The sequence below is a fragment of the Sycon ciliatum genome, chromosome 11 (genome assembly GCF_964019385.1).
Source record: "Sycon ciliatum chromosome 11, ocSycCili1.1, whole genome shotgun sequence".
Lineage (NCBI taxonomy): Eukaryota > Metazoa > Porifera > Calcarea > Leucosolenida > Sycettidae > Sycon > Sycon ciliatum.
Genome location: NC_088653.1, coordinates 23356052 through 23375982, shown reverse-complemented (window position 1 = coordinate 23375982; position 19931 = coordinate 23356052). Strand labels below are relative to the sequence as shown.

The 19931-nt window shown below is 49.3% G+C and overlaps 1 protein-coding gene across 3 annotated transcripts in view; it reads left to right on the top strand.

The window, feature by feature from the left end:
* Positions 1–19931, top strand: part of LOC135827593 (ankyrin repeat domain-containing protein 17-like) — a 77824-nt gene that overhangs the window by 52035 nt on the left and 5858 nt on the right. For 2 of the 3 annotated variants that reach the window (XM_065340061.1, XM_065340062.1), the window contains exons 8-9: positions 12309–12552; positions 16890–17153. In XM_065340061.1, the coding sequence (XP_065196133.1) occupies positions 12309–12552; positions 16890–17153 (508 nt within the window). The remainder of the gene's footprint in view (positions 1–12308; positions 12553–16889; positions 17154–19931) is intronic. The other variant, XM_065340063.1, reaches the window with a different exon arrangement.

The window sequence follows — 19931 nt, the reverse complement described above, 5'->3', positions numbered from 1 at the left end:
CGAAAACGTGGCAGATTCTGCTCGAAAAGGTGGCAGATTCTGCTCGAAAAGGTGGCAGATTCTGCTCGAAAAGGTGGCAGATTCTGCTCGAAAAGGTGGCAGATTCTGCTCGAAAAGGTGGCAGATTCTGCTCGAAAAGGTGGCAGATTCTGCTCGAAAAGCAGTGAAATTGGCAGAACCATACAAACCTTATGGCGGGCAATTCCTCGGATTCTGCTCCATTTCTTTATCCACATACCAAACATGCATGAAACTTACCAGAAAAGGTACCGAATTCTGTCAATTTTTCTGCCGGCAGAATCCGCCGGGCCCTACCACACAGTGGTTGTCATCCCGGGAGTATCCTTACAGTGAAGAGTTGCCCAGCACCTCTTGGCCCAACTTGCAACTTACATGTACGAGTAAATGCAAGAGTTCATAACCCCACAGGGAGTTATGGACTCTTTGTAAATGTGTTGAAAACTCAACTTCTGCCATAATCTCGAATAATCCCATACGTAAAGCAACAGGAGACGGAACAGGTAGGTGGAACGACGACATTTATAGGGATAGACGAGAGAGGAAACGAAAGGCTGCATTGTGACGGCGAGAGAGAGAGGGCGCATGAGAGAGAGAGAGAGAGAGAGAGAGAGTGTGTGTGTGTGTGTGTGCGTGTGCGTGTGAGAGGGAGGGAGGGAGGGAGGGAGAGAGCTTGAAGGGCCTGGGTAGCTATGGCAATTATGGCCGCGCAAGTAGCTACACAGACCAACGGAACAAAAGGTATGTGAGGGTAAGTACGGAGTACCCACAGGCCAGCAGGAGGAGGTAGCAGGAGGCAATGCACGGGAGAAGGTACCTAACATACCTCCCCTGCATGAAAAAAAACAACCACTGCCTCGCGACAAATAATAAGATGATGAGGAGATAAAGAAAAAAATGACTGAGGAAGAAGAAAACAAAACACACACACATGCACACACACACACACAACACACACACACACACACACACACACACACACACACACACACACACACACACACACACACACACACACACACACACATGCATGCACAACTCACCAAAGTGTAGAAACAGTGCACATTATTATTTCTAAGTCGAAAACAACCCGTCGCACATTCACTTAATATGTAGAATGCATGGCCAGGTACGCCCTCAAAAATTCGCAAAGCGTAGAAACTAGTCCGAATTATGTAGTTAGAGATATACAAACACTTAGACAGGACTCAGATGGAGAGCCAAGGATTAAAATTGGAAAAAGAGAAGGACCAAAAGTTTACTAGACATGATGCAGCTAAGCATCAGGTCGTTGAATGTCACTATCACATCAGTCAGTACGAACTTAAAAACTTCCTCAGCCTACTCAAGCTCAACTGGTGAGGGGTGAATTCCCCGAAACACTATGTATTGAGCAGGGAGTGGTGCGTTCTTGCAGGTTTGCCGAGGGGAAGGTGCGACGTACTCCTCGTGTGCTCCGGATGGCAGTCGTGAGTCAGTCAAGTGTCAAGTTCGGCAAGAATCGTGTGTTCCTAGTTGGAACAATCAACTTCATGACATCAGTCAGTGTTGTGCTAATTGTTGCACACTCTGACTCACCGGTATCTTGCTTGTATTTGTCAGTGTTGGACACAAACAACGAAACCTTGTAAGCTTTTGGTTCTTCTCTTTAACACTTAGACACTTCTATTTAGAGAAACCACGGACCTCAAGAACAGCATCTGCTTGTTGGAGGTGGCTGCAGTCGCAGCTGTGGTGGTGAAACTGGAGTAACTGCCGACCTGATGTCTTGGCGTCAGCGACACTTCAGTGCACCAAAAAGTGGGGAGGAGTAGGCACAAGGGAGGGGGGAGGGGGAGTACATTTGTACAGAGGGTGAAAAATGGGAGAAAAAATGATGATACATATAAGAGAGCAAAATGGGGAACCAGGGTGAACGTGGAGATGGTGTTCAGGGAGGGGGTTCAGGGGCAGCTGTGGCTGAGTGCCAGTCTCGACTTCCTTGAATGCCTGCATTCCCTTCTGCATTGGAAGATCGCGACGCAGGGCAGATGGGAGACGATTCCAGTCTTGGATCGTTGCGTGGGGGAATGATCGGAGAGCTCTATTGCAGGCTCGGGCAGGCAGTGTTGGTGCTGGTGCCGCTCCTCTTGCTGGTGGCGAGTGGAGTGCCGGTGCTGGTTAGCAACTGCCCTCGGCGGTGTCGTGGTGGTCAGGATTGGGGGACTCTCAATCCAATGCAGCTTGTACAGGCATGTTAGTGCTGCGACTTGACGCCGAACAGTGAGGCTTGGGAGGTACGACCCCGGGCCGATGAGCTTTAGGGCTTGGTGCTGTACCTGGTCCGGCTGGTTCAGAGTAGACTGGGACGCACCCAGCCCCAGCCATGAAATAATTGGTCAGTACTCTAGTACTCTAATTTCAGAAATTTTCGGTGCTCAATATTTTCGGTATGAGGGCAACAGGCCAGGTTAGGTGAACAGAAATTTTCGGTACAGAGAAGCAGTTCCCTATTGGATTATGTGTGTTAGTGTTTGTTCGGTGTATTGAAATTTTAGGTATGAAACAGACGCACCGAAAGTACCGAAAATAAAAGTACACCGAAAATTTGTGAAATTACAGTATATGATTGTACTGGGCGGACGAAGCCACGGTACACGGCATACTTGGCTTTGTTGTCGAGGATTGGCAGAGCCTTCCTCATGAAGCCAAGACGTTGGTGACCACGGACTGCAACTTGTCGAACCTGGGAGCGGAAGGAGAGGCTCCGATCGAAGAGCACTCCAAGCAACTTCAGCTCCTCCACTTGCTCTATGGCCACCTCATTGAAAGTGGCTGGAGGAGTCGGCCAGGATTGACGGTGAAGAGAAATCGTCAAGACTTGGGACTTTGTCGGCTCGAATGTGATCCAGGCTTCCAGCTCTGGTCCCATTCTGCGAGGGCATCCACAGCAGTCTGGAGCTGCGCTAGGCCAACTGGGAGAGCGGTCAGGGACGAGATGTACTGATATAGCATAGTGCCGTCTGTATGTATGGTGAGCTGGGTGGAATCCGAATTCCCCTTTGTCCAGCCTCGCTCCCAAAGCCATCTCCTAGGTATCCGCTTCCGCCCTGCTGAGGTCCGAAAATTGCAGAGGACCCTTGATCCTTCGAAAGTGTCAGGCCCTGATGCAGTTCTGGGCAGAGTCCTCAAAGCCAATGCTGAGCACCTTGCAGTGCCACTATGCTTGCTCTTCCGCCAGTTCATGACGTCGGGGACACAACCACAGTCTTGGAAAGTGGCAAGTGTCGCCCCAGTCCATAAGAACCAGTGAAAGTCAGCCCCATCGAACTATCGGCCCATTTCCCCTCTGCCACTCATCTCCAAGACAATGGAAGCAGTTGTTAAGAAGGGAAAAAATATACTCTCACTAGCAGCACCCGGCCAGCGTTGCCTGGCCGAACGTGGCATGCGGGTGAAGCAAGTACATGAACAGCACACGTGCTCAGCACGTGGTGGTGGCTACACGATTCGCACGCTTCGCGTGCTCAGTGCTTCTGTGGCTGCTTCCGCTAGCTACACGATTCGCACGCTTCGCGTGCTCAGTGCTTCTGCGGCCGCTAGCTACACTGTTCGCACGCTTCGCGTGCTCAGGGCAGCGCTGCTCTGCAGCGCTTCTGCGTAACACACAGACAAACACACGTCACAGGTGCCTCTTCTTTATAGTATATATATGGCCAGTTTGGTTAGACGAACTATCGGCCCATCCCCCCCCCCCCCCCCCCCCCGGCGTTCATCTCCAAGACAATGGAAGCAGATGTTAAGAAGGAAATATTATGCTCTCAAACGGCCATGGCGTTTGGTTTTCGCCGAGGGTTGGGGCCTGCTCACCTTCTGCCAGGACTGCACCACCAGTGGAGCAAGATAGCAGCTAGCTTCCGGCGGTGCTGTACGCATTGTTGCTGCTGACATTGCAGCGGCCTTCGATAAAGTCTTCCATGCAGGTGTCCTTCACAAGGCAAAGGCTTACGGAGTATCCGGGAACCTCCTCAAGAGGCTCCGCAGCTACCTGGTGGATAGACGAATCCAGGCCGTTGTGAGTGGCCAAACCTCACCTGAATTCAGAATCAGCTCGCACCCAGCAATGAAATTAGTCAGTACTCCAGTATGTGAGTGTACTGGGCCGACAAAGCCGCGGTACACGACATACTTGGCTTTGTTGTCGAGGATCGGCAGAGCCTTCCTCGTGAAGACATTGGTGAACACGGACTGCAACTTGTCGAACCTGGGAGCGGAAGGAGAGGCTCCGATCGAAGAGCACACCCCAAGCAACTTCAGCTCCACCACTTCCTCTATGGCCACCCCTTGGAAAGTGGCTGGAGGAATTGTGCCGCAAGGGAAAATATTAGGCACCACTCTGCTCGTCCTATATGTCAATGACATGGAGGACCACGTCCCAAGGCTGCACTTTTCTACCAAGTACTGGACAAGGTGCTTGGCCTTCTCCTGACTTCAACAGGGACCAGTGCAACAACTCCTTCTGCTATCGTGCCCACGTGTACCTCCAATGCCGCAGAAAGCACCCAGAAGAAGCCGAATGTGGCAGGGGACAGTCCGCCACCTCAGCGTCTGCTCCGTAAGCACTCTGTGTACACGCCATCAATGTTAGCCGATTAGCCGGGCTCCTTAGCCATTATTTTGATCACTCTGTCTCTGACTGTGTTAAGCAGTCTGCTCCTGAGTCTGGTGTTCAGTGTTCTCCCAATCATCTGTCGGCCATCCGTAATGTCCGGTATGTTTCTTCCTAATTGACCGAATGATTGTTGTGAAGCTGGGCAAACAGCAGGTCCGTATCCGGAGCCACCCGTTCTGTCCATGCAGACACCTGGTCTACGTGTTGTGTCGACGTCCAATGGGAAACTTCGTGTGATACATGACCTGTCGTCTCCAGGTGGAAGCAGTGTAAACGATGCTACACCGCATTAGGACTTCGTGGACACCGCAATTGCAGCCATTGTGCGGCTGGGCAAGGGCTCCCTCTTGACAGACATCCGTAATGCGTTCCGCCTGTGTCCCGTCGCTCCCTCGGACTGGCATCTCCCCGGCATTCGTTGAAACTGCATGATTGTACTATTACGAGAAGGTCCTTCCATTCGGTCTGCGATGCTCATCATTCATCTTCAACCAGCTGGCAATGGCTAACAACTGGACCCTTGTCCATGTTGGCTCCTTGCCTGACGTAATGCATTACCTCGATGACTTCCTTGACAGCTGCCCACCAAGCCCCTCCCTGGCATGTGTCGTCAACGTCTGGCGGCGACTGAGCAGTCGACTGCGACACGTCTGACCTGGTAACTGGCGTTGTGCTGAAACGCAATGGACATCACGTGGCTACGTGATGCAGACGACAGGAAACACATCCACGTCGCAGAACTCGACGCGGCGATGCGTGGTCTGTCACTGGCTGTTGAATGAGGCCTGGAATCAGTGCAGCTAATTACTGGCTCCAAGGCTGTATTAGGATGGCTACGTCAAGTTGCCGAGAATGTGTGCCGTGTTCGCGTAGGAGGCATGCATAAGGTGCTCATCGAACGTCGTTTACAAGTGACAACTGACCTGATGGAGACCGCACGGCTTAAGGTGCGTGTTGAGTGGATGCCCACTGAGAAAAACCCGGCTGACCAATTGACTCGTGTTCCGGTGCACTGAGCTAAGTGGTGCAGACCCTATACAGCTGCTGAGAATGCCGCACCGGTCGCTAGCGCAGTTGACGAAGCAACGGGACGAGTCATCACGCGCGGTGAAGTATATCATGCCCAGAGAGCGTCTCCCCAGCTGATGCCTGTAGTGTCGACCGTCCAGTTAGGCAAACGAGTCGAGGTAAAACCGTTCAGCAAGATCAGAGACCAGCTTGTTTTGGATGACGGAGTGTTATCTCGCGACTTCAGGCTCCCGGCAGTCGGGAATGTTATCGCACCGATCATCCCAGAATCCCTGATACCATGTGTAGTGGAAGAAGCTCATCGGATGTCCGGCCACGGTAACTTGACAGTGATGTACGAGATATTGCGCGGCATCTGCTACTTCCCCGGGACGAACTCACGCTGCCAAGAATGTTGCCGTAACTGTCAAGCGCCCTGTGCAGCGAATGGATGTGGAGGAGTGACGGTGCCACCTATTCCCCTATCAGCACCCAATCACCCTACGTTCCCGGTTATGCAGTACTGGTCCGACGCCCCGGGCGCCACCTGAAGCTGTTCCCGCCATTTGAGCCTGGCTGGAAGGTGGAGAAGATTGTGTCACCATCTACTGTCGTGATCAGCCATGCCAATGGCGCAGAGAAAGTGGTCAACATTGGCCTGCTGAAGCTAGACTCAGCTCCTGTATAACGAGACACTGAGGATGTCCACAGTGCTCAGCCAAGCTCTGCCGAGAGTGATAGTGAGAGTGATGCTAGTGATAGCGCAGCCTTCGGCCTGGAATTTGACGGCGTAGGCAGCAACTCTGTCCCACGCTTTGATCTCCCTGCCCCATCTAGCCATCGACGCCCAATGCGATATTGTTCCTGAGTAGTGGTGTCTGGAGGGAGAGGTGTAATAGATTGACTAAGTAACTGTCGATGCCACCTAATCTCTCTCCCTCTCCCTCTCTCTCTCCCTCTCTCTCTCTCCCTCTCTCTCTCTCCCTCTCTCTCCCTCTTCCTCTCCCTCTTCCTCTCCCTCTCCCTCTCTCTCTCTCTCTCTCTCTCTCTCTCTCTCTCTCTCTCTCTCTCTCTCTCTCTCTCTCTCTCTTTCTCTCTCTCTCTTTCTCTCTCTCTCTCTCTCTCTCTCTCTTTCTCTCTCTCTCTTCTCTCTCTCTCTCTCTCTCTCTCTCTCTCTCTCTCTCTCTCTCTCTCTCTCTCTCTCTCTCTCTCTCTCATAAATCTAGACTGACAACCTCTTTGTTAAATCATGGACCTGCTTTCAGGCGTAAAAACCCTGTGGTAGAGGTCTCAGTCCTTATTTGTTAGACTTTCCTGTCTTTATAAATGTAACTTACTCTCTCTCTCTCTCTCTCTCTCTCTCTTGTTCTTTCCCTCTCTCTCTCTCTCTCTCTCTCTCTCTCTCTCTCTCTCTCTCTCTCTCTCTCTCTCTCTCTCTCTCTCTCTCTCTCTCTCTCTCTCTCTCTCTCTCTCTCTCTCTCTCTCTCTCTCTCATAAATCTAGACTGACAACTTGCTATCAGGCGTAAAAACCCTGTTGTAGAGGTCTCATTCCTCATTTGTTGGACTTGCCTTTCTTTATAAATGTAACTTACTCTCTCTTTCTCTCTCTCTCTCTCTCTCTCTCTCTCTCTCTCTCTCTCTCTCTCTCTCTCTCTCTCTCTCTCTATCTATCTATCTATCTATCTATCTATCTATCTATCTATCTATCTATCTATTTATCTATCTATCTATCTATCTCAGTCTCTCTTTCTCTCTTTCTCTCTCTCTCTCTCTCTCTCTCTCTCTCTCTCTCTCTCTCTCTCTCTCTCTCTCTCTCTCTCTCTCTCTCTCTCTCTCTCTCTCTCTCTCTCTCTCTCTCTCTCTCTCTTTCTTTCTCTCTGATTTTTTGCTTTCCACTCGCTGTCACTAGTTGATCCTAGTTCACCGTGTGTCATGTACTTTCATGTGCCAGGACAGAGGGTTATCCATAATTTTTGCCAAGGCCTTGACTTATTCTATTCTGATTTTCTGTTAACACTCCGATCAGTTGTTGCGAGAAACCGACCGAAAACGATTGTGCACGGAAGTGTACTACTGCTCTGTAGTTTGGGGCCCTTGAAATCCTAAAAATGCTATGTCTTTTAAAGGGGTCGCTGCCCCCTCGACTCCCTGGCATTGAACACCTCAGACACTGCTTCTGATTTCTACCAACCGAAAAGTGGCAGCCCTCTGCTACTATTCTGTTTGGTAAGCTACCACCGTCCATTGCACTTGCTTCCTCTATTACCTGATTATATTCAGTCTCCATACCAGAAGCACGAGTATATATAAGAGTATACAATGTATACATGTAAGCTCCTGGGAGCTTATTTACGTTTGCCAGAAGTTGTAATGGTCGTTTTGCCTTCTTGCCCATTCAATAATTATGTGAAGTATCGTAAGTTTGTTGTTACTAGTACTTCAAAGTACGCAAGTCAAATTGAAAATGTTTTCGTGATATGATATTGCAAGAGTAGTGTACTCTTGGACCTAGATTAGAGAGGAAACACATTTCGTACTTCCTCCTCCTCCTCATCGAATTTGGTGCAGTTTGACTAGTGACTTGTCACTTGTTACTGACAACTCCATAAGCTAAACCATACAAAAATTGTTACATAGAATGATAGTCTGGAGTCTAGAGTAACGTTCCAGGACAGTCGGATTGAGGGTTTCACACGGAGACGAAGACCTCGTCGTCGCTGATGCCAAAGGACGAAAAAATACCGTTCCTGAAATTTTCCAGGAAGGTTGTAAGTTGGTCGCGCCTCATCTCAACCGCTTTGACAAGAGCTGCTATGCTTGTCGTCTGCTAGCACTGGATGATTTCTACTTCACCACCAACGCAGTAAGAATACACGATCGTTGCGAGGTCAGTTGATTACCGTCGGCGGAATCACCTCGATCTTGAAACGAACTTTTTTTTAGCCGTGGGATGCCCGTTCATTTTACCTGTGTGGTCACTACTTTTTCAGGTAAGTGTACTATCACGTCGAGAGTGCACTCTTTTTCAGCATCACTGGTACAGTACCTGCACGTGCATCACTAGCACTACAGTCTCACTACAGTGTACACGCAGGGTATTCACGGCCCTCTCAGGTACTGAGTGTCTCAGCATTCCTTGCATGAATGCAAGAGCGATACATTTTATCGCTCTTGCATGCATTAGTTTGCTGACCCCTCGATGTTTCTCCATGCGCTGCCGCTTGTTCCACAAAGTCATTCTCACCCCAGCTCAGGTAAAACAGTGATGAGTTTTCGAGTGAATGGCCATAAGCGCGAGAAATGTGCAGGCTGCAACGCCTGACTGTCAGATCTCAGTGAGTCGAAAGTACCATCGCAGCGACATCAGCGAAGAAGTTGCGTCTAGTTCAAAATGTTCAGTTTCCAACAACAGAAAATAGAACTTTGCCGTCACCCCATACTGATGACTATCGTCTATGTCCGATTCCTTACCTGTGATACGATTGCTGGCGAGCGTTTACCCCGTTTATATCAAAAGTTAAACTGCGACAATTTCGATGACGCAGAGGAAGTACTCCAAAGGGAGGGGTATGTTTGAGATCGGGTACTTCAACGCCTCATGGTTGCTCCATCCTACAGAGCAGGTCCTGCACTCGTGGTTGCTCCATCCTACAGAGCAGGTCCTGCACTCATGGTTGCTCCATCCTACAGAGCAGGTCCTACAGAGCAGGTCCTACAAAGCAGGTCGTACAGAGCAGGTCCTACATTTTCCCTCCACTCGGTAAAGCATGGTTTAAAAAAATAGCACTTTAAAAATCAAGATATCAACCATCCATGCGTCACAAAAATGTTTATGGACTCTTGATCACTTGCTTAGGATCACGCATTATTTGGTTTTTTTGGGAACGGGTTGGAGCACCCCCCCCCCCCCCCCCTCATTCCGGAACCTGCGTACTACGCCTCTGAGACCACCTGGTAGCAGAGACGCGTTGTGTACGTCCCTTGAGCGGTCGTCTTAGCCAGGTTTGACTGTACATCAATCTATAACAATGCACACAAACAAACAAATGGAAATACAGCGGCGATGACGCTGGATACCAGCCATTACTGCGCAAAGTCTCTTGCATAGCCGCGTGACAGGGAGCGTAAAGTCTCTTGGATAGCCGCGTGACAGGGAGCGTAAAGTCTCTTGCATAGCCGCGTGACAGGGAGCGTAAAGTCTCTTGCATAGCCGCGTGACAGGGAGCGTAAAGTCTCTTGCATAGCCGCGTGATGACAAGGAATAGTAAAAGGATTGACAGCAGAAAATCTCATCACTGCGCCATTGAACTCCCTCCCTGCCCATCACTGCGCCATTGAACTCCCTCCCTGCCCATCACTGCGCCATTGAACTCCCTCCCTGCCCATCACTGCGCCATCACTGCGCCGTTGAACTCCCTCCCTGCCCATCACTGCGCCATTGAACTCCCTCCCTGCCCATCACTGCGCCGTTGAACTCCCTCCCTGCCCATCACTGCGCCATTGAACTCCCTCCCTGCCCATCACTGCGCCATTGAACTCCCTCCCTGCCCATCACTGCAACAGTGACCCATAGCGCACCCTCCCTGCCCACCACTCCGACATTGACCCATGGAACTCCCTCCCTGCCCATCACTGCGACATTGACCCATGGAACTCCTTCCTGCCCATCACTCCGACATTGACCCATAGCGCACCCTCCCTGCCCTTTACTGCGACGTAGACCCATAGCGCACCCTCCCTGCCCATCACTCCGACATTGACCCATTGAACTCCCTCCCTGCCCATCACTGCGCCATTGAACTCCCTCCCTGCCCATCACTGCAACAGCGACCCATAGCGCACCCTCCCTGCCCACCACTCCGACATTGACCCATGGAATTCCCTCCCTGCCCATCACTCCGACATTGACCCATAGCGCACCCTCCCTGCCCTTTACTGCGACGTAGACCCATAGCGCACCCTCCCTGCCCATCACTCCGACATTGACCCGTGCAACTCCCTCCCTGCCTATCTCATGCAGGTGTCCTCGCACTTGAAATACATTCAAAGGTTCAATTGGACTGTGAATCAGCATGTATGCAGCTCGTAGTGGTCTTGGGCACACACACATACCTGTTTTGATGAAAGCTGTATACCGCAAGTAACATATGTACAATGCTTTTGTTATTCCTTTCTTCTGCTTTTCCTTCCTTTCCTCTGTTCTCTTCTTTTCATTTCTCTCTGCTGCTTCCTCTTTTCCTCTCTTCACTCTTTCGTCAGTGCGCGGGCTTGGCAATGAAGCCAGAGACAGTCTGTCGGCTGAGCTGGGTGCACCCCACTGGCACAGCCACCATGGGCCATGGTGGCTGAGCTGGGTGCACCCCGCTTGCACAGCCACCATGGGCCATGGTGGCCCTACCATATTATGTGGCTGCTCTTTCCTGCTTCCTGTCAAATTCTTCCTTGGTAGGGTTGTGCTCAATGTAAAAAAAGGAGAAAAAAAGATGTCGTTAGGTCTATTTCACAGATAGTACCGCACGAAATCAGCCACCATGACCCATGGTGGCCCCTACCTTTTCATGTTGCTTCTCTGTCCTGCTTCCTGTCAAATTTCATTTGACACTCTCCTTTCACTCCTATTATCTGTTTGATTATTTTGCTATTTTCTGCTGTGTTCCAAAATTAGATCCTCTCCTTCGTTCTAAATCTTCAATTTTCTCCCGTGCTTTTTCCCCCTCATGCTTTTGCTTCCCTCCCTAATTTGGTGCGCCTGCCATGTGAAGATGCCGAGACCTCTGGTCGGTTGAGCATGGCAAGCTCCACCAGCACCATCTCACCCCCTGCTAGCCTTATGTGCCTGCTGGTGAGTTGTGTATTTTGTAAAAAAAAAAAAAAAAATAAAAAAACCTTGGTAGGGTTGTGCCCAAGCCTCAATGGCATAACAAGTGAAACAAATTAAGTATTGTATTGTATTGTATTTATTTAAAAGGATTCTCCAAAAGCAAATGGGTGCTTATCACGGAAGTCTCCTACACAAAAGTAAGGGGCCATCCAGCATTATCGATAATTTTCACGAAACGAAAAAAAGTTGTTAGGGTTATTTCACAGATAGTGCTCCACGTGGATTTGTTGTGCTCTTCATGATTTCCAACGAAATCCACAGATTGCACCCACAGACTGCACCCCGCGTGAATTTGCTGTGGTCTTCAGGTTTTCGAAGCAATCCACAGATTGCACGGACCACGTACGTGAAGCTTGCGCCACACACACGCACTTGCGCGTGTTCAAGGAAGTCTCAGCGTGGCTCTAGCGCCCAGGGACGCGGATTTACCGTGCCTGGTCTCGTGCCACGAATATGTCTGTGGCACCCCAGAATGCGCAAGCAACGTGCAATTCTCGGGTTGCGCAAATTCCCGAAATGTGCGGAACGTGTGCAGTGAAACCTGTGACCAACGACCAACCCTTCCTAGGGTCCAGAGAAAGCGGTCTTTAGTGGCAGGTGGTCCTTAGTTAGTGGTTTGCACCGCACAACCATAATTGTATGAATGTGAGACCTCCGTGCCTGGCGAGGGAGGTGCACGCACATGTGTTTCCAGGTATGTTAGCCGCTCTCACTGACTGACATCCTCTCCCTCTGTGTATGATCACAGCACCGTCCACACCGACAACAACAACAGCAACACCAACGCCATCAAGCGTCGGCGGATCCCACCAGTCATACAGCGGGGCCAAGTAGCGGTGGTAGTTCAGGCAGCAGCAGCGTCGCTGGGGGCAGCTCATCAACAGGCACCTCTTCGCACTCGTCGGGATGGCAGCAGGTCACTCGCGGGGGCTCCAGTCGGAACGCCCGTGACGTGTTGCCTGCCATGCCCGTCCTGAATACATCCGCCAATGGTGAGCCTGGGGACTCAATTGTTTAATATGAATGCAGAAAGCTGGCATCCTGTCTTTTCCCTCCTCATCCTGTCTTTGTGCGCACACGCTTGCACTCAGCCAGAGTAGTGTGCAGTTCTTTCGGAGGCGGCGTGCTGCTTCGAGTGCAGCTCGTCTCATAAAGCGAGGGCTCAAGCAGCTCGGAAGCGAGGCTAGGCCGCTAGCGCTGGCAGCAGCTGGCTCGTGAGGATCCGCTGTAAAGCCCCATGCACTCTCGGGTTGCCGTGCAATAGGCTCGAGCAATTGGCGCAAGCAGCGGGTGGTCTTCAGCGCAGGGCGGGATTTGCCGAAATACTGTTCTGATTCCAACTATGCATTGTGCCCTTGTACCCGGACTGAGGGGAGAACAGAGAGCAGATACGCTGTTACTTTTGCTCAACATCCAGGTCAGCGCACCTTCGTCAACACACTGGGGGTTTCCTCACACACGCACACACACGAGCGAATCACCATACGTTTACTCCACTCCGGAGTAGAGCGCAATAATTATTTACTCTGCGTCTCTTGAACGTAAGCGGCATATAACAAGGAAACGTAGGAAGTATAAGAACTTGTAGGACACAGAACGTAACACTCTGTGGACTCAATCGCGTCCTCAATGCTGAAGTAGTGCAGCGAAAACTGTTCAGCTGGAGCTCCGTCGTCCACACTATTGCCGGCAGGGCTAGAGAGATGGTGAATCATGCGAAGCTTGCCATTCTTCTTCGGCACTGCGCCGGCACCAGAGCAGCGCACGGAAGGGAGTCAGACTGCGCACTTCATGCACCGGCAGTTTTGCAACGCTAGCAAGAAGGAGGCAGCAGCTGATCAGAAATGCAAGAGGCACATGCAAACTCCAGCTGGACACAAATCTATTTCATTCCTTGGTGCTGACCGCTTTAATGCGCTTCCCGAATCCCTTCGCACAAATCATATCCCCAATTCATTTCGCCAGGAACTTAACAAACTCGTTCATCTTGGGCACCCTGTAAGAAGACCTTAGGGTCTGTTGGGAATGCCCAAGTAAAAATAATAAAATACAATACAATACAAAAAATATGTGCAGCAGAAGATGGCAGGTTAGCAGGGAGGACAGGAATATCGGGTGAAGCAGTAAAGCCTATGTGAAAACTATAGACCAGCCCGTTTTGGCACATAAGAAGCAGTATCTCTGCACAATTCGTCCGCCATGTACAATACTGTACAAAATTTCGGCACCTATTCAATTTCGGGTATATCCGGCCCCGACCCCAAACGCCGAAAAAAATTTTTTAAAATGATGAAATGTTTTCACATCGGCTTTGGTGATGTGCTAGTATTACAGTCTATTCATTGGAAACTGGCACCCTAACTTTTTGGCGTCTCCCACGCATAATTGTAGATATCGTGAAAACAACAGTACATCCTGCATTGTATGACCCGTGCAATTACTCCTTGCCACATCTGAGGCCTGAAAAGTCCAAGAACAGGGAAATAGAAATTCAGCCAGGTTTTTCGGACAGATATGCCACGGCGAAATGTATGGAGAAGCAGATCCCAAACCCAGGTTTTTGAGATTTGAAGTGGGTTTTTGATCCTCCATTCGGCCCAAATCGGACTTTCAAAAGTAGGCCTCGGCGGGTAATGCTAGTTATTTCAGCTCAAAATGCTTTTAGCATTGCTAGTTATTCGGTCATATAATGCTCGTTAGAATGCTAATTTGGACTTGTAATCCTAGTTGAAAAGGCATTGTGAACCACTCATATGGCATTGTGTCATAATGTAAGTCACACTGCATGGAATACTGCTATTGGAAGTACCTAGTACTTTGAAAGTAGATTATATGGTGATGCTATTTCAAAATGATGTAGAACTGAAGTTGCTATCATGACCTAGCAGTGAATAACAGTAAATCAGAACCCTACATCGACAGTCTTCAAAGTACTTTGAGGGTGCATACGGAATGCTATTTTGGAAATTTAGTATTGTGTGTGGTATGAAAAAGTACAATATAAGTCAACGTATCACTTCGTGGAATGAGTCAATCAGCACAGTGGGCAACTAGTGCATGAGTATAGGTAATCGGTCCAGACACCAAGACTTGGTGATTCATTGCAGCAATCCATTAGCAACACAATGGGGCATAATACTGGCACCCAGTGAACACACTGTCACAATAGTAGGAATGTTACTAACCCTCGATACGCTTGCTCCTTTGGCTTTGGGCAGTCGTGCGCATGCCTCACCGGGCTCATCCTCCACCTCTGCCTCGTTCTCGTCTTCCTTATTATCCTCCTCTGTCTCGTACTCATCTTCCTCACTCTCTTCCTCCGAAGAATCAGAGACTTCCAACACATTTCCATTTGATGTACTCATGGTGCAAGCAAGCCAGCACTGCATGACTCTGTGAATAGGAAAGACAAGGTTTCTTTCCGTTTCCCATGATGGCATCAACGTGGTACGTCTATACCTAGCAGCTGCCACTAAGATTCGCAACAAGAGACGCATGTTGCGAAGTCGCAGGCTAACGTTTAAGCAAAACTGCCAAAAGTCGCTGGTACAAAGTACAGTGTGCACGTTACATTGTAGAGCTCCTGTTTTATTCAGTAATGCACACTCATGAAGTGAGAAAATGACACTTTTGGGCGCTAATGCTTGTTTTGGCTCCAAATCCGGGTACAATGCTGGTGCATTGCTAGTTCTCAAAACGATGCTCGTAATGCCAGTTACAATGCTAGCATTACCCGCCGAGGCCTATTCAAAAGCCAGCAGGACTGTTTTCGATGAATGGACTTTAGTACTACTCCGCGCTGAAAATAAATCGCTGCTGAAATGTCAAAAATCGTGAAGAGAGCTTTTTCAAGGACGCCTTTCCCGCCACCGCCCCGACGATCACCCCGAGATTGTGGTGAATAGGTCGCATGTCAAAATGCATTGAAAAGCGAAGACGCTTTTACGAATAGGTTAGACCTAGCTAGGAGGAGACGAACGCAGCCTCGGGTGGTGCCACCTGACGTACGCCACTTTTAAAACGACTGTAAAATGATCGGGGCACGGCTGGGTCAAGAAAAATAGAATGTGCCAGGGCTCAGGACAGTTACGGCAACGTTTTCAAGTTGGGGTATATGGGTGTATTTTTTTGTTGGTAAGCACAGCTCACACATCTGTGGCCTTTGAAATTATAATTTGTATAAGGCCTACAGGGCGTCTCGCTCTTCAGGAATGGCGAGTAGCCAATGATGAATTTTGCGGCTAAATTTGGAAATTATGCGGGTTAGAAATGGAATAAATGTTTTGTTTTTTTTTAAGAGAAGAAAACACATGAGAACGAGTTATTACGAGTTGTTATGAGTTATTACAGTCGTGGACAGTTGCTGCATAACCCGTTCTCATGTGTTTTCTTCTCTTTTTTACATTTATTACTGGCTCAGCAGAGTATCCGAGCTAAGAAATCAGGAATATCTTTGGAATGGTTAAAATCACATTCTCAACTTTGGGAACACGTAGTACAGGCCCTGTAGATGGCATGAAATACCAAAATATGATTGGAATGAATAAAGGTTGAAGCATGCACTCTAAAAAATTGTAGCTTAGGATGAGGATACAGTATTCCTGCCAATTTGGAAATTTCAAATATTTTTGGCACGAAGACGGAGAGTTTGCCCAAGGTTTCATTTGACTTTTCAGGAGGGAGTTAATCTATAGAAGAATTTACCATTTTGGGGGTCACCATGCATTTTATCTCTTTCGCAGGAAATAACATGTTCGAGATTGCTTATTGTTTACTGCATATTATTATACCTGCCTGAATCATGCTTGCGCGGACTACATCATTAAAATAAGGTAATGGTTGAATTCCGCTGTGTCAGCAATCATCAGAGAGCTGCACACTCCGGTTTTATGAACTCTTGGTACACCTCATCAACATAGTCAGTTTCTAAAAACTACAATTTCAATCAGGATTTTGCTTAGGCTTGCTTCAACCACGGTGAATGGTTTCACTAAATCGTTGGTGTGTGCGTGTGAGTGTATGTGTGCGTGCGTGTGTGGGTATGTATGTGCGTGCGTTTGCGTGTGTGTGTGTGTGTGTGTGTGTGTGTGCGTTTGCGCCTGTGTGTGTGTGTGTGTGTGTGTGTGTGTGTGTGTTTGCGTGTGCGTGCGTTTGCGTGTGTGTGTGTGTGCATGTTTGTGTGTGTGTGTGTGTTTGCGCGTGTGTGTGTGTACGTGTGTGTGTGTGTGTTTGCGCGTGTGTGTGTGTGTGTGTGTGTGTGTGTGTGTGTGTGTGTGCGTGCATGCGTACGTCCACCTGCACCCATGTGGCCACCATGGCGGAATGTCAGCAGCAATGCAGGTCAGCGCCAGCTCGGGCAGCGGTGCAAGCGGTGCAATGAGCGGTGCAGCTAGTGGTAGCACTGCCACCAGCAACACGACGCCAGCGGCCGGAAAGCCGCGTGAGATTGTGCCCGGTGTGTTGCTCACTAGCACAGTTCTACCGTCAACCAACAGCACAACGCGTACTATCACCCTGAGTATCACCAACACTCTGGTCGGTCGCATCATCGGCAAGGCTGGCCACAAGATCAACGCCATCACGGAGCAATCCGGTATGTACGTATGCTGCTGCGATGATGGTGGTATCAGGATGTTTTAAAGTGTGCGTGAGCTGTGGGAACTTGTAAGTTAAATGCATGACACGGTGCGCCAGATGTCTACCAGATGCACATGCTCAACTGGTGCGCATCCACCCTCATGTATGTATGTGTGCGTGTGCGCGCGCGTGTGTGTGTGTGTGTGCGTGTGTGCGTGTATGTGCGTGTGTGTGTGTGTGTGTGTGTGTGTGTGTGTGTGTGTGTGTGTGTGTGTGTGTGTGCCAATGCAAAGGAGGGGGCGTTAGTCAGCCATGGCAAGAAAAGGAAAAAGGAAGAGAAAAGGAAAGAACATAATAATCGGAAGAAACGAACCCATCAGCGGGGTGAAATGTATCACTATGTTGACCATGGTGAATAGTGGTGAGATAAGCCAGCAAAAGAGGCGAGTGAGCCTACAACTTGGCATGACATTTAACATGGTCTATGAACTGTCTAATATTGGATATTATCTTCATGTCCATGGGCAGCTTGAGCCAATACGAATATGCAGAAAAGATAGGGGATTTGGTAAACATAGTTGACAAAGCTCTGGGAAGTACTATGCCATTGCGAGTGTCCCGTGCGAAAGTAAACCAATTGTACTTGCTGAGATGTTCAGGGACAATGCTCAGTTTAATACGACGGACCAGACCGCATGACTGTCTCTGCGACAGGATACAGATGGGGTATCGTTAGTGATATTGTAGCGATATCTACTGCACTATGTACGCGCGCACACACACACACACACACACACACACACACACACACACACACACACACACACACACACACACACACACACGTGTTTAAGGTGCTAGAATGCAAGGACAGGAACACCTGTACCTAGCAACCACCCCCTTGGTGCCAGAAAACGCGGTCTTTAGTTAGAGGTTTGCACCGCACGACCATATATGGATCCCATTACTGTAAAAGCAGAAATTTTCGGTGGTGTTTTATTTTCGGTAACTTCGGTGCCGACAATTTCTACCGAAAATAAAACGCACCGAAATTTTCGGTACAACCGGTACTGTATACATGTAGTACTACCACTTACTAGTACCTGGAAAACGGGTTTTACCGAAAATTTCCCTCCACCGAACTGCCGATTTTGGAGAAGACCGTAAATATTACACCACCGAAAATGTCTGCTTTTACAGTACATTTGAACAAACGGCGAGGAGACAACAATTTGATAACTGCAATCAGTAATACAAGCTGGATCGACATTTGTGTACACTGTCGATCCAGCTTGTATTACTGATTGCGGTTTACAGTATAATATTATTGTTAAATTATCGACTAAAATTAACACTACGCGGTGTGCAGACGTCTAGACCCCTGTCGCAGTACGATTTCCTGGCCTTCTTCGTGCAGACTTGCACGATACTACTTCCGAAGACTGTAACTCGCGTCTTAGGCTGCGTTTGCACGACGACGCCGGGGGTGATAACTTACTGAAAAAAGGCAACCAAATCCTTTCGGATGAGTGCTTCATGTACACAGTGTGCGGAGCAAAACGGAAAAGTCGCACACCAAAACGGAAGAAAACCAAAACGCCGGCCAAGGTGGAAGAATTTGAAAACGGAATTGTTCTGCCGGATAAATTTGGATGTGTGAACAGTCAAAATAGTGTGCTGGGCCTCGTTTCCGTAACATTTGTTTCGTTTTCGCCCGTTCACACGGATCCGATAATCAATTCTTTTTTTTACAATGTTCATCATGTGGGGAGTGTTGTCATGTGGCCTGTTTTCAACTGTTACTAGTACTTGAGTGTGAGTGGTGCTTCCACGACAACGCGTTGCACATGATGAACTTTGGCGGATCCTTTGCTCCCGTGTAGACGCGCGAAAACAATAGGAACGGAGACCACCTCAGATCAGCTTTGATCGTGTAAGCGCACGAAAACGAAAAAAAGAAAAGAAGACTGAAAACGGAAAACTGGCCGTGCGTTGTCGTATAAACGCAGCCTTAGTTTCAACCAGACTCAACGTCTTCAAAAACAACAATCCAAAAGAAAACCAGAAAGCCACGTGTCATCAACAAAAAGGATCGCGCATAAAGGGCTGCGATCAAAATGGCGATCGGCTGGTCGCAGTAGTGCAATGATGACACCGCTAGAATACTGATATGCGTGCGTGCATGCATATGTGCGTGCATACGTGTGTGTGTGTGTGTGTGTGGGTGTGCCGGCCCAAGTGTTCAACAATCCGTCAGCTCCCGGTATCGGAGCAGCCTGGGTCAGTACAGTGCCCAACATGCAACTGATGGCCACTTAGCAGAGGAGGCTTTGTGGTGCATAAGTGCCGGCTAGGCGATGACGGCCAGCCGCCGGCCCCTGCCCCTCTTGTTGTTCCGGGTGTAACTTGCACAACCTGTCAGCGTTCGTTTAAATCGGCTGCGGGTCTCAAGCGTCACCGTTGTGGAACCTGTCCAAAGCGCCTACTATGGCTGAACGCCAGCAATTCAAGTTTCACTGACAAGTTGCCACAACTGACGGTTCCGGAGGCGGCAAGATCTGGATCGCCACTTGGAGCATTGCCTTCCTCTCCCCCCCCCCCCCCCCCCTCTAACCTCTCTGACCTCTCTGACGGTACCTCCCATCTGGGAGCGGCATGGCCAATTCTGGCCGCTGTCAATAGTAGTAGTAGTAGTAGTGTGTGTGTGTGTGTGTGTGTGTGTGTGTGTGTGTGTGTGTGTGTGTGTGTGTGTGTGTGTGTGTGTGTGTGTGTGTGTTGACTTTGCGATTTCTCT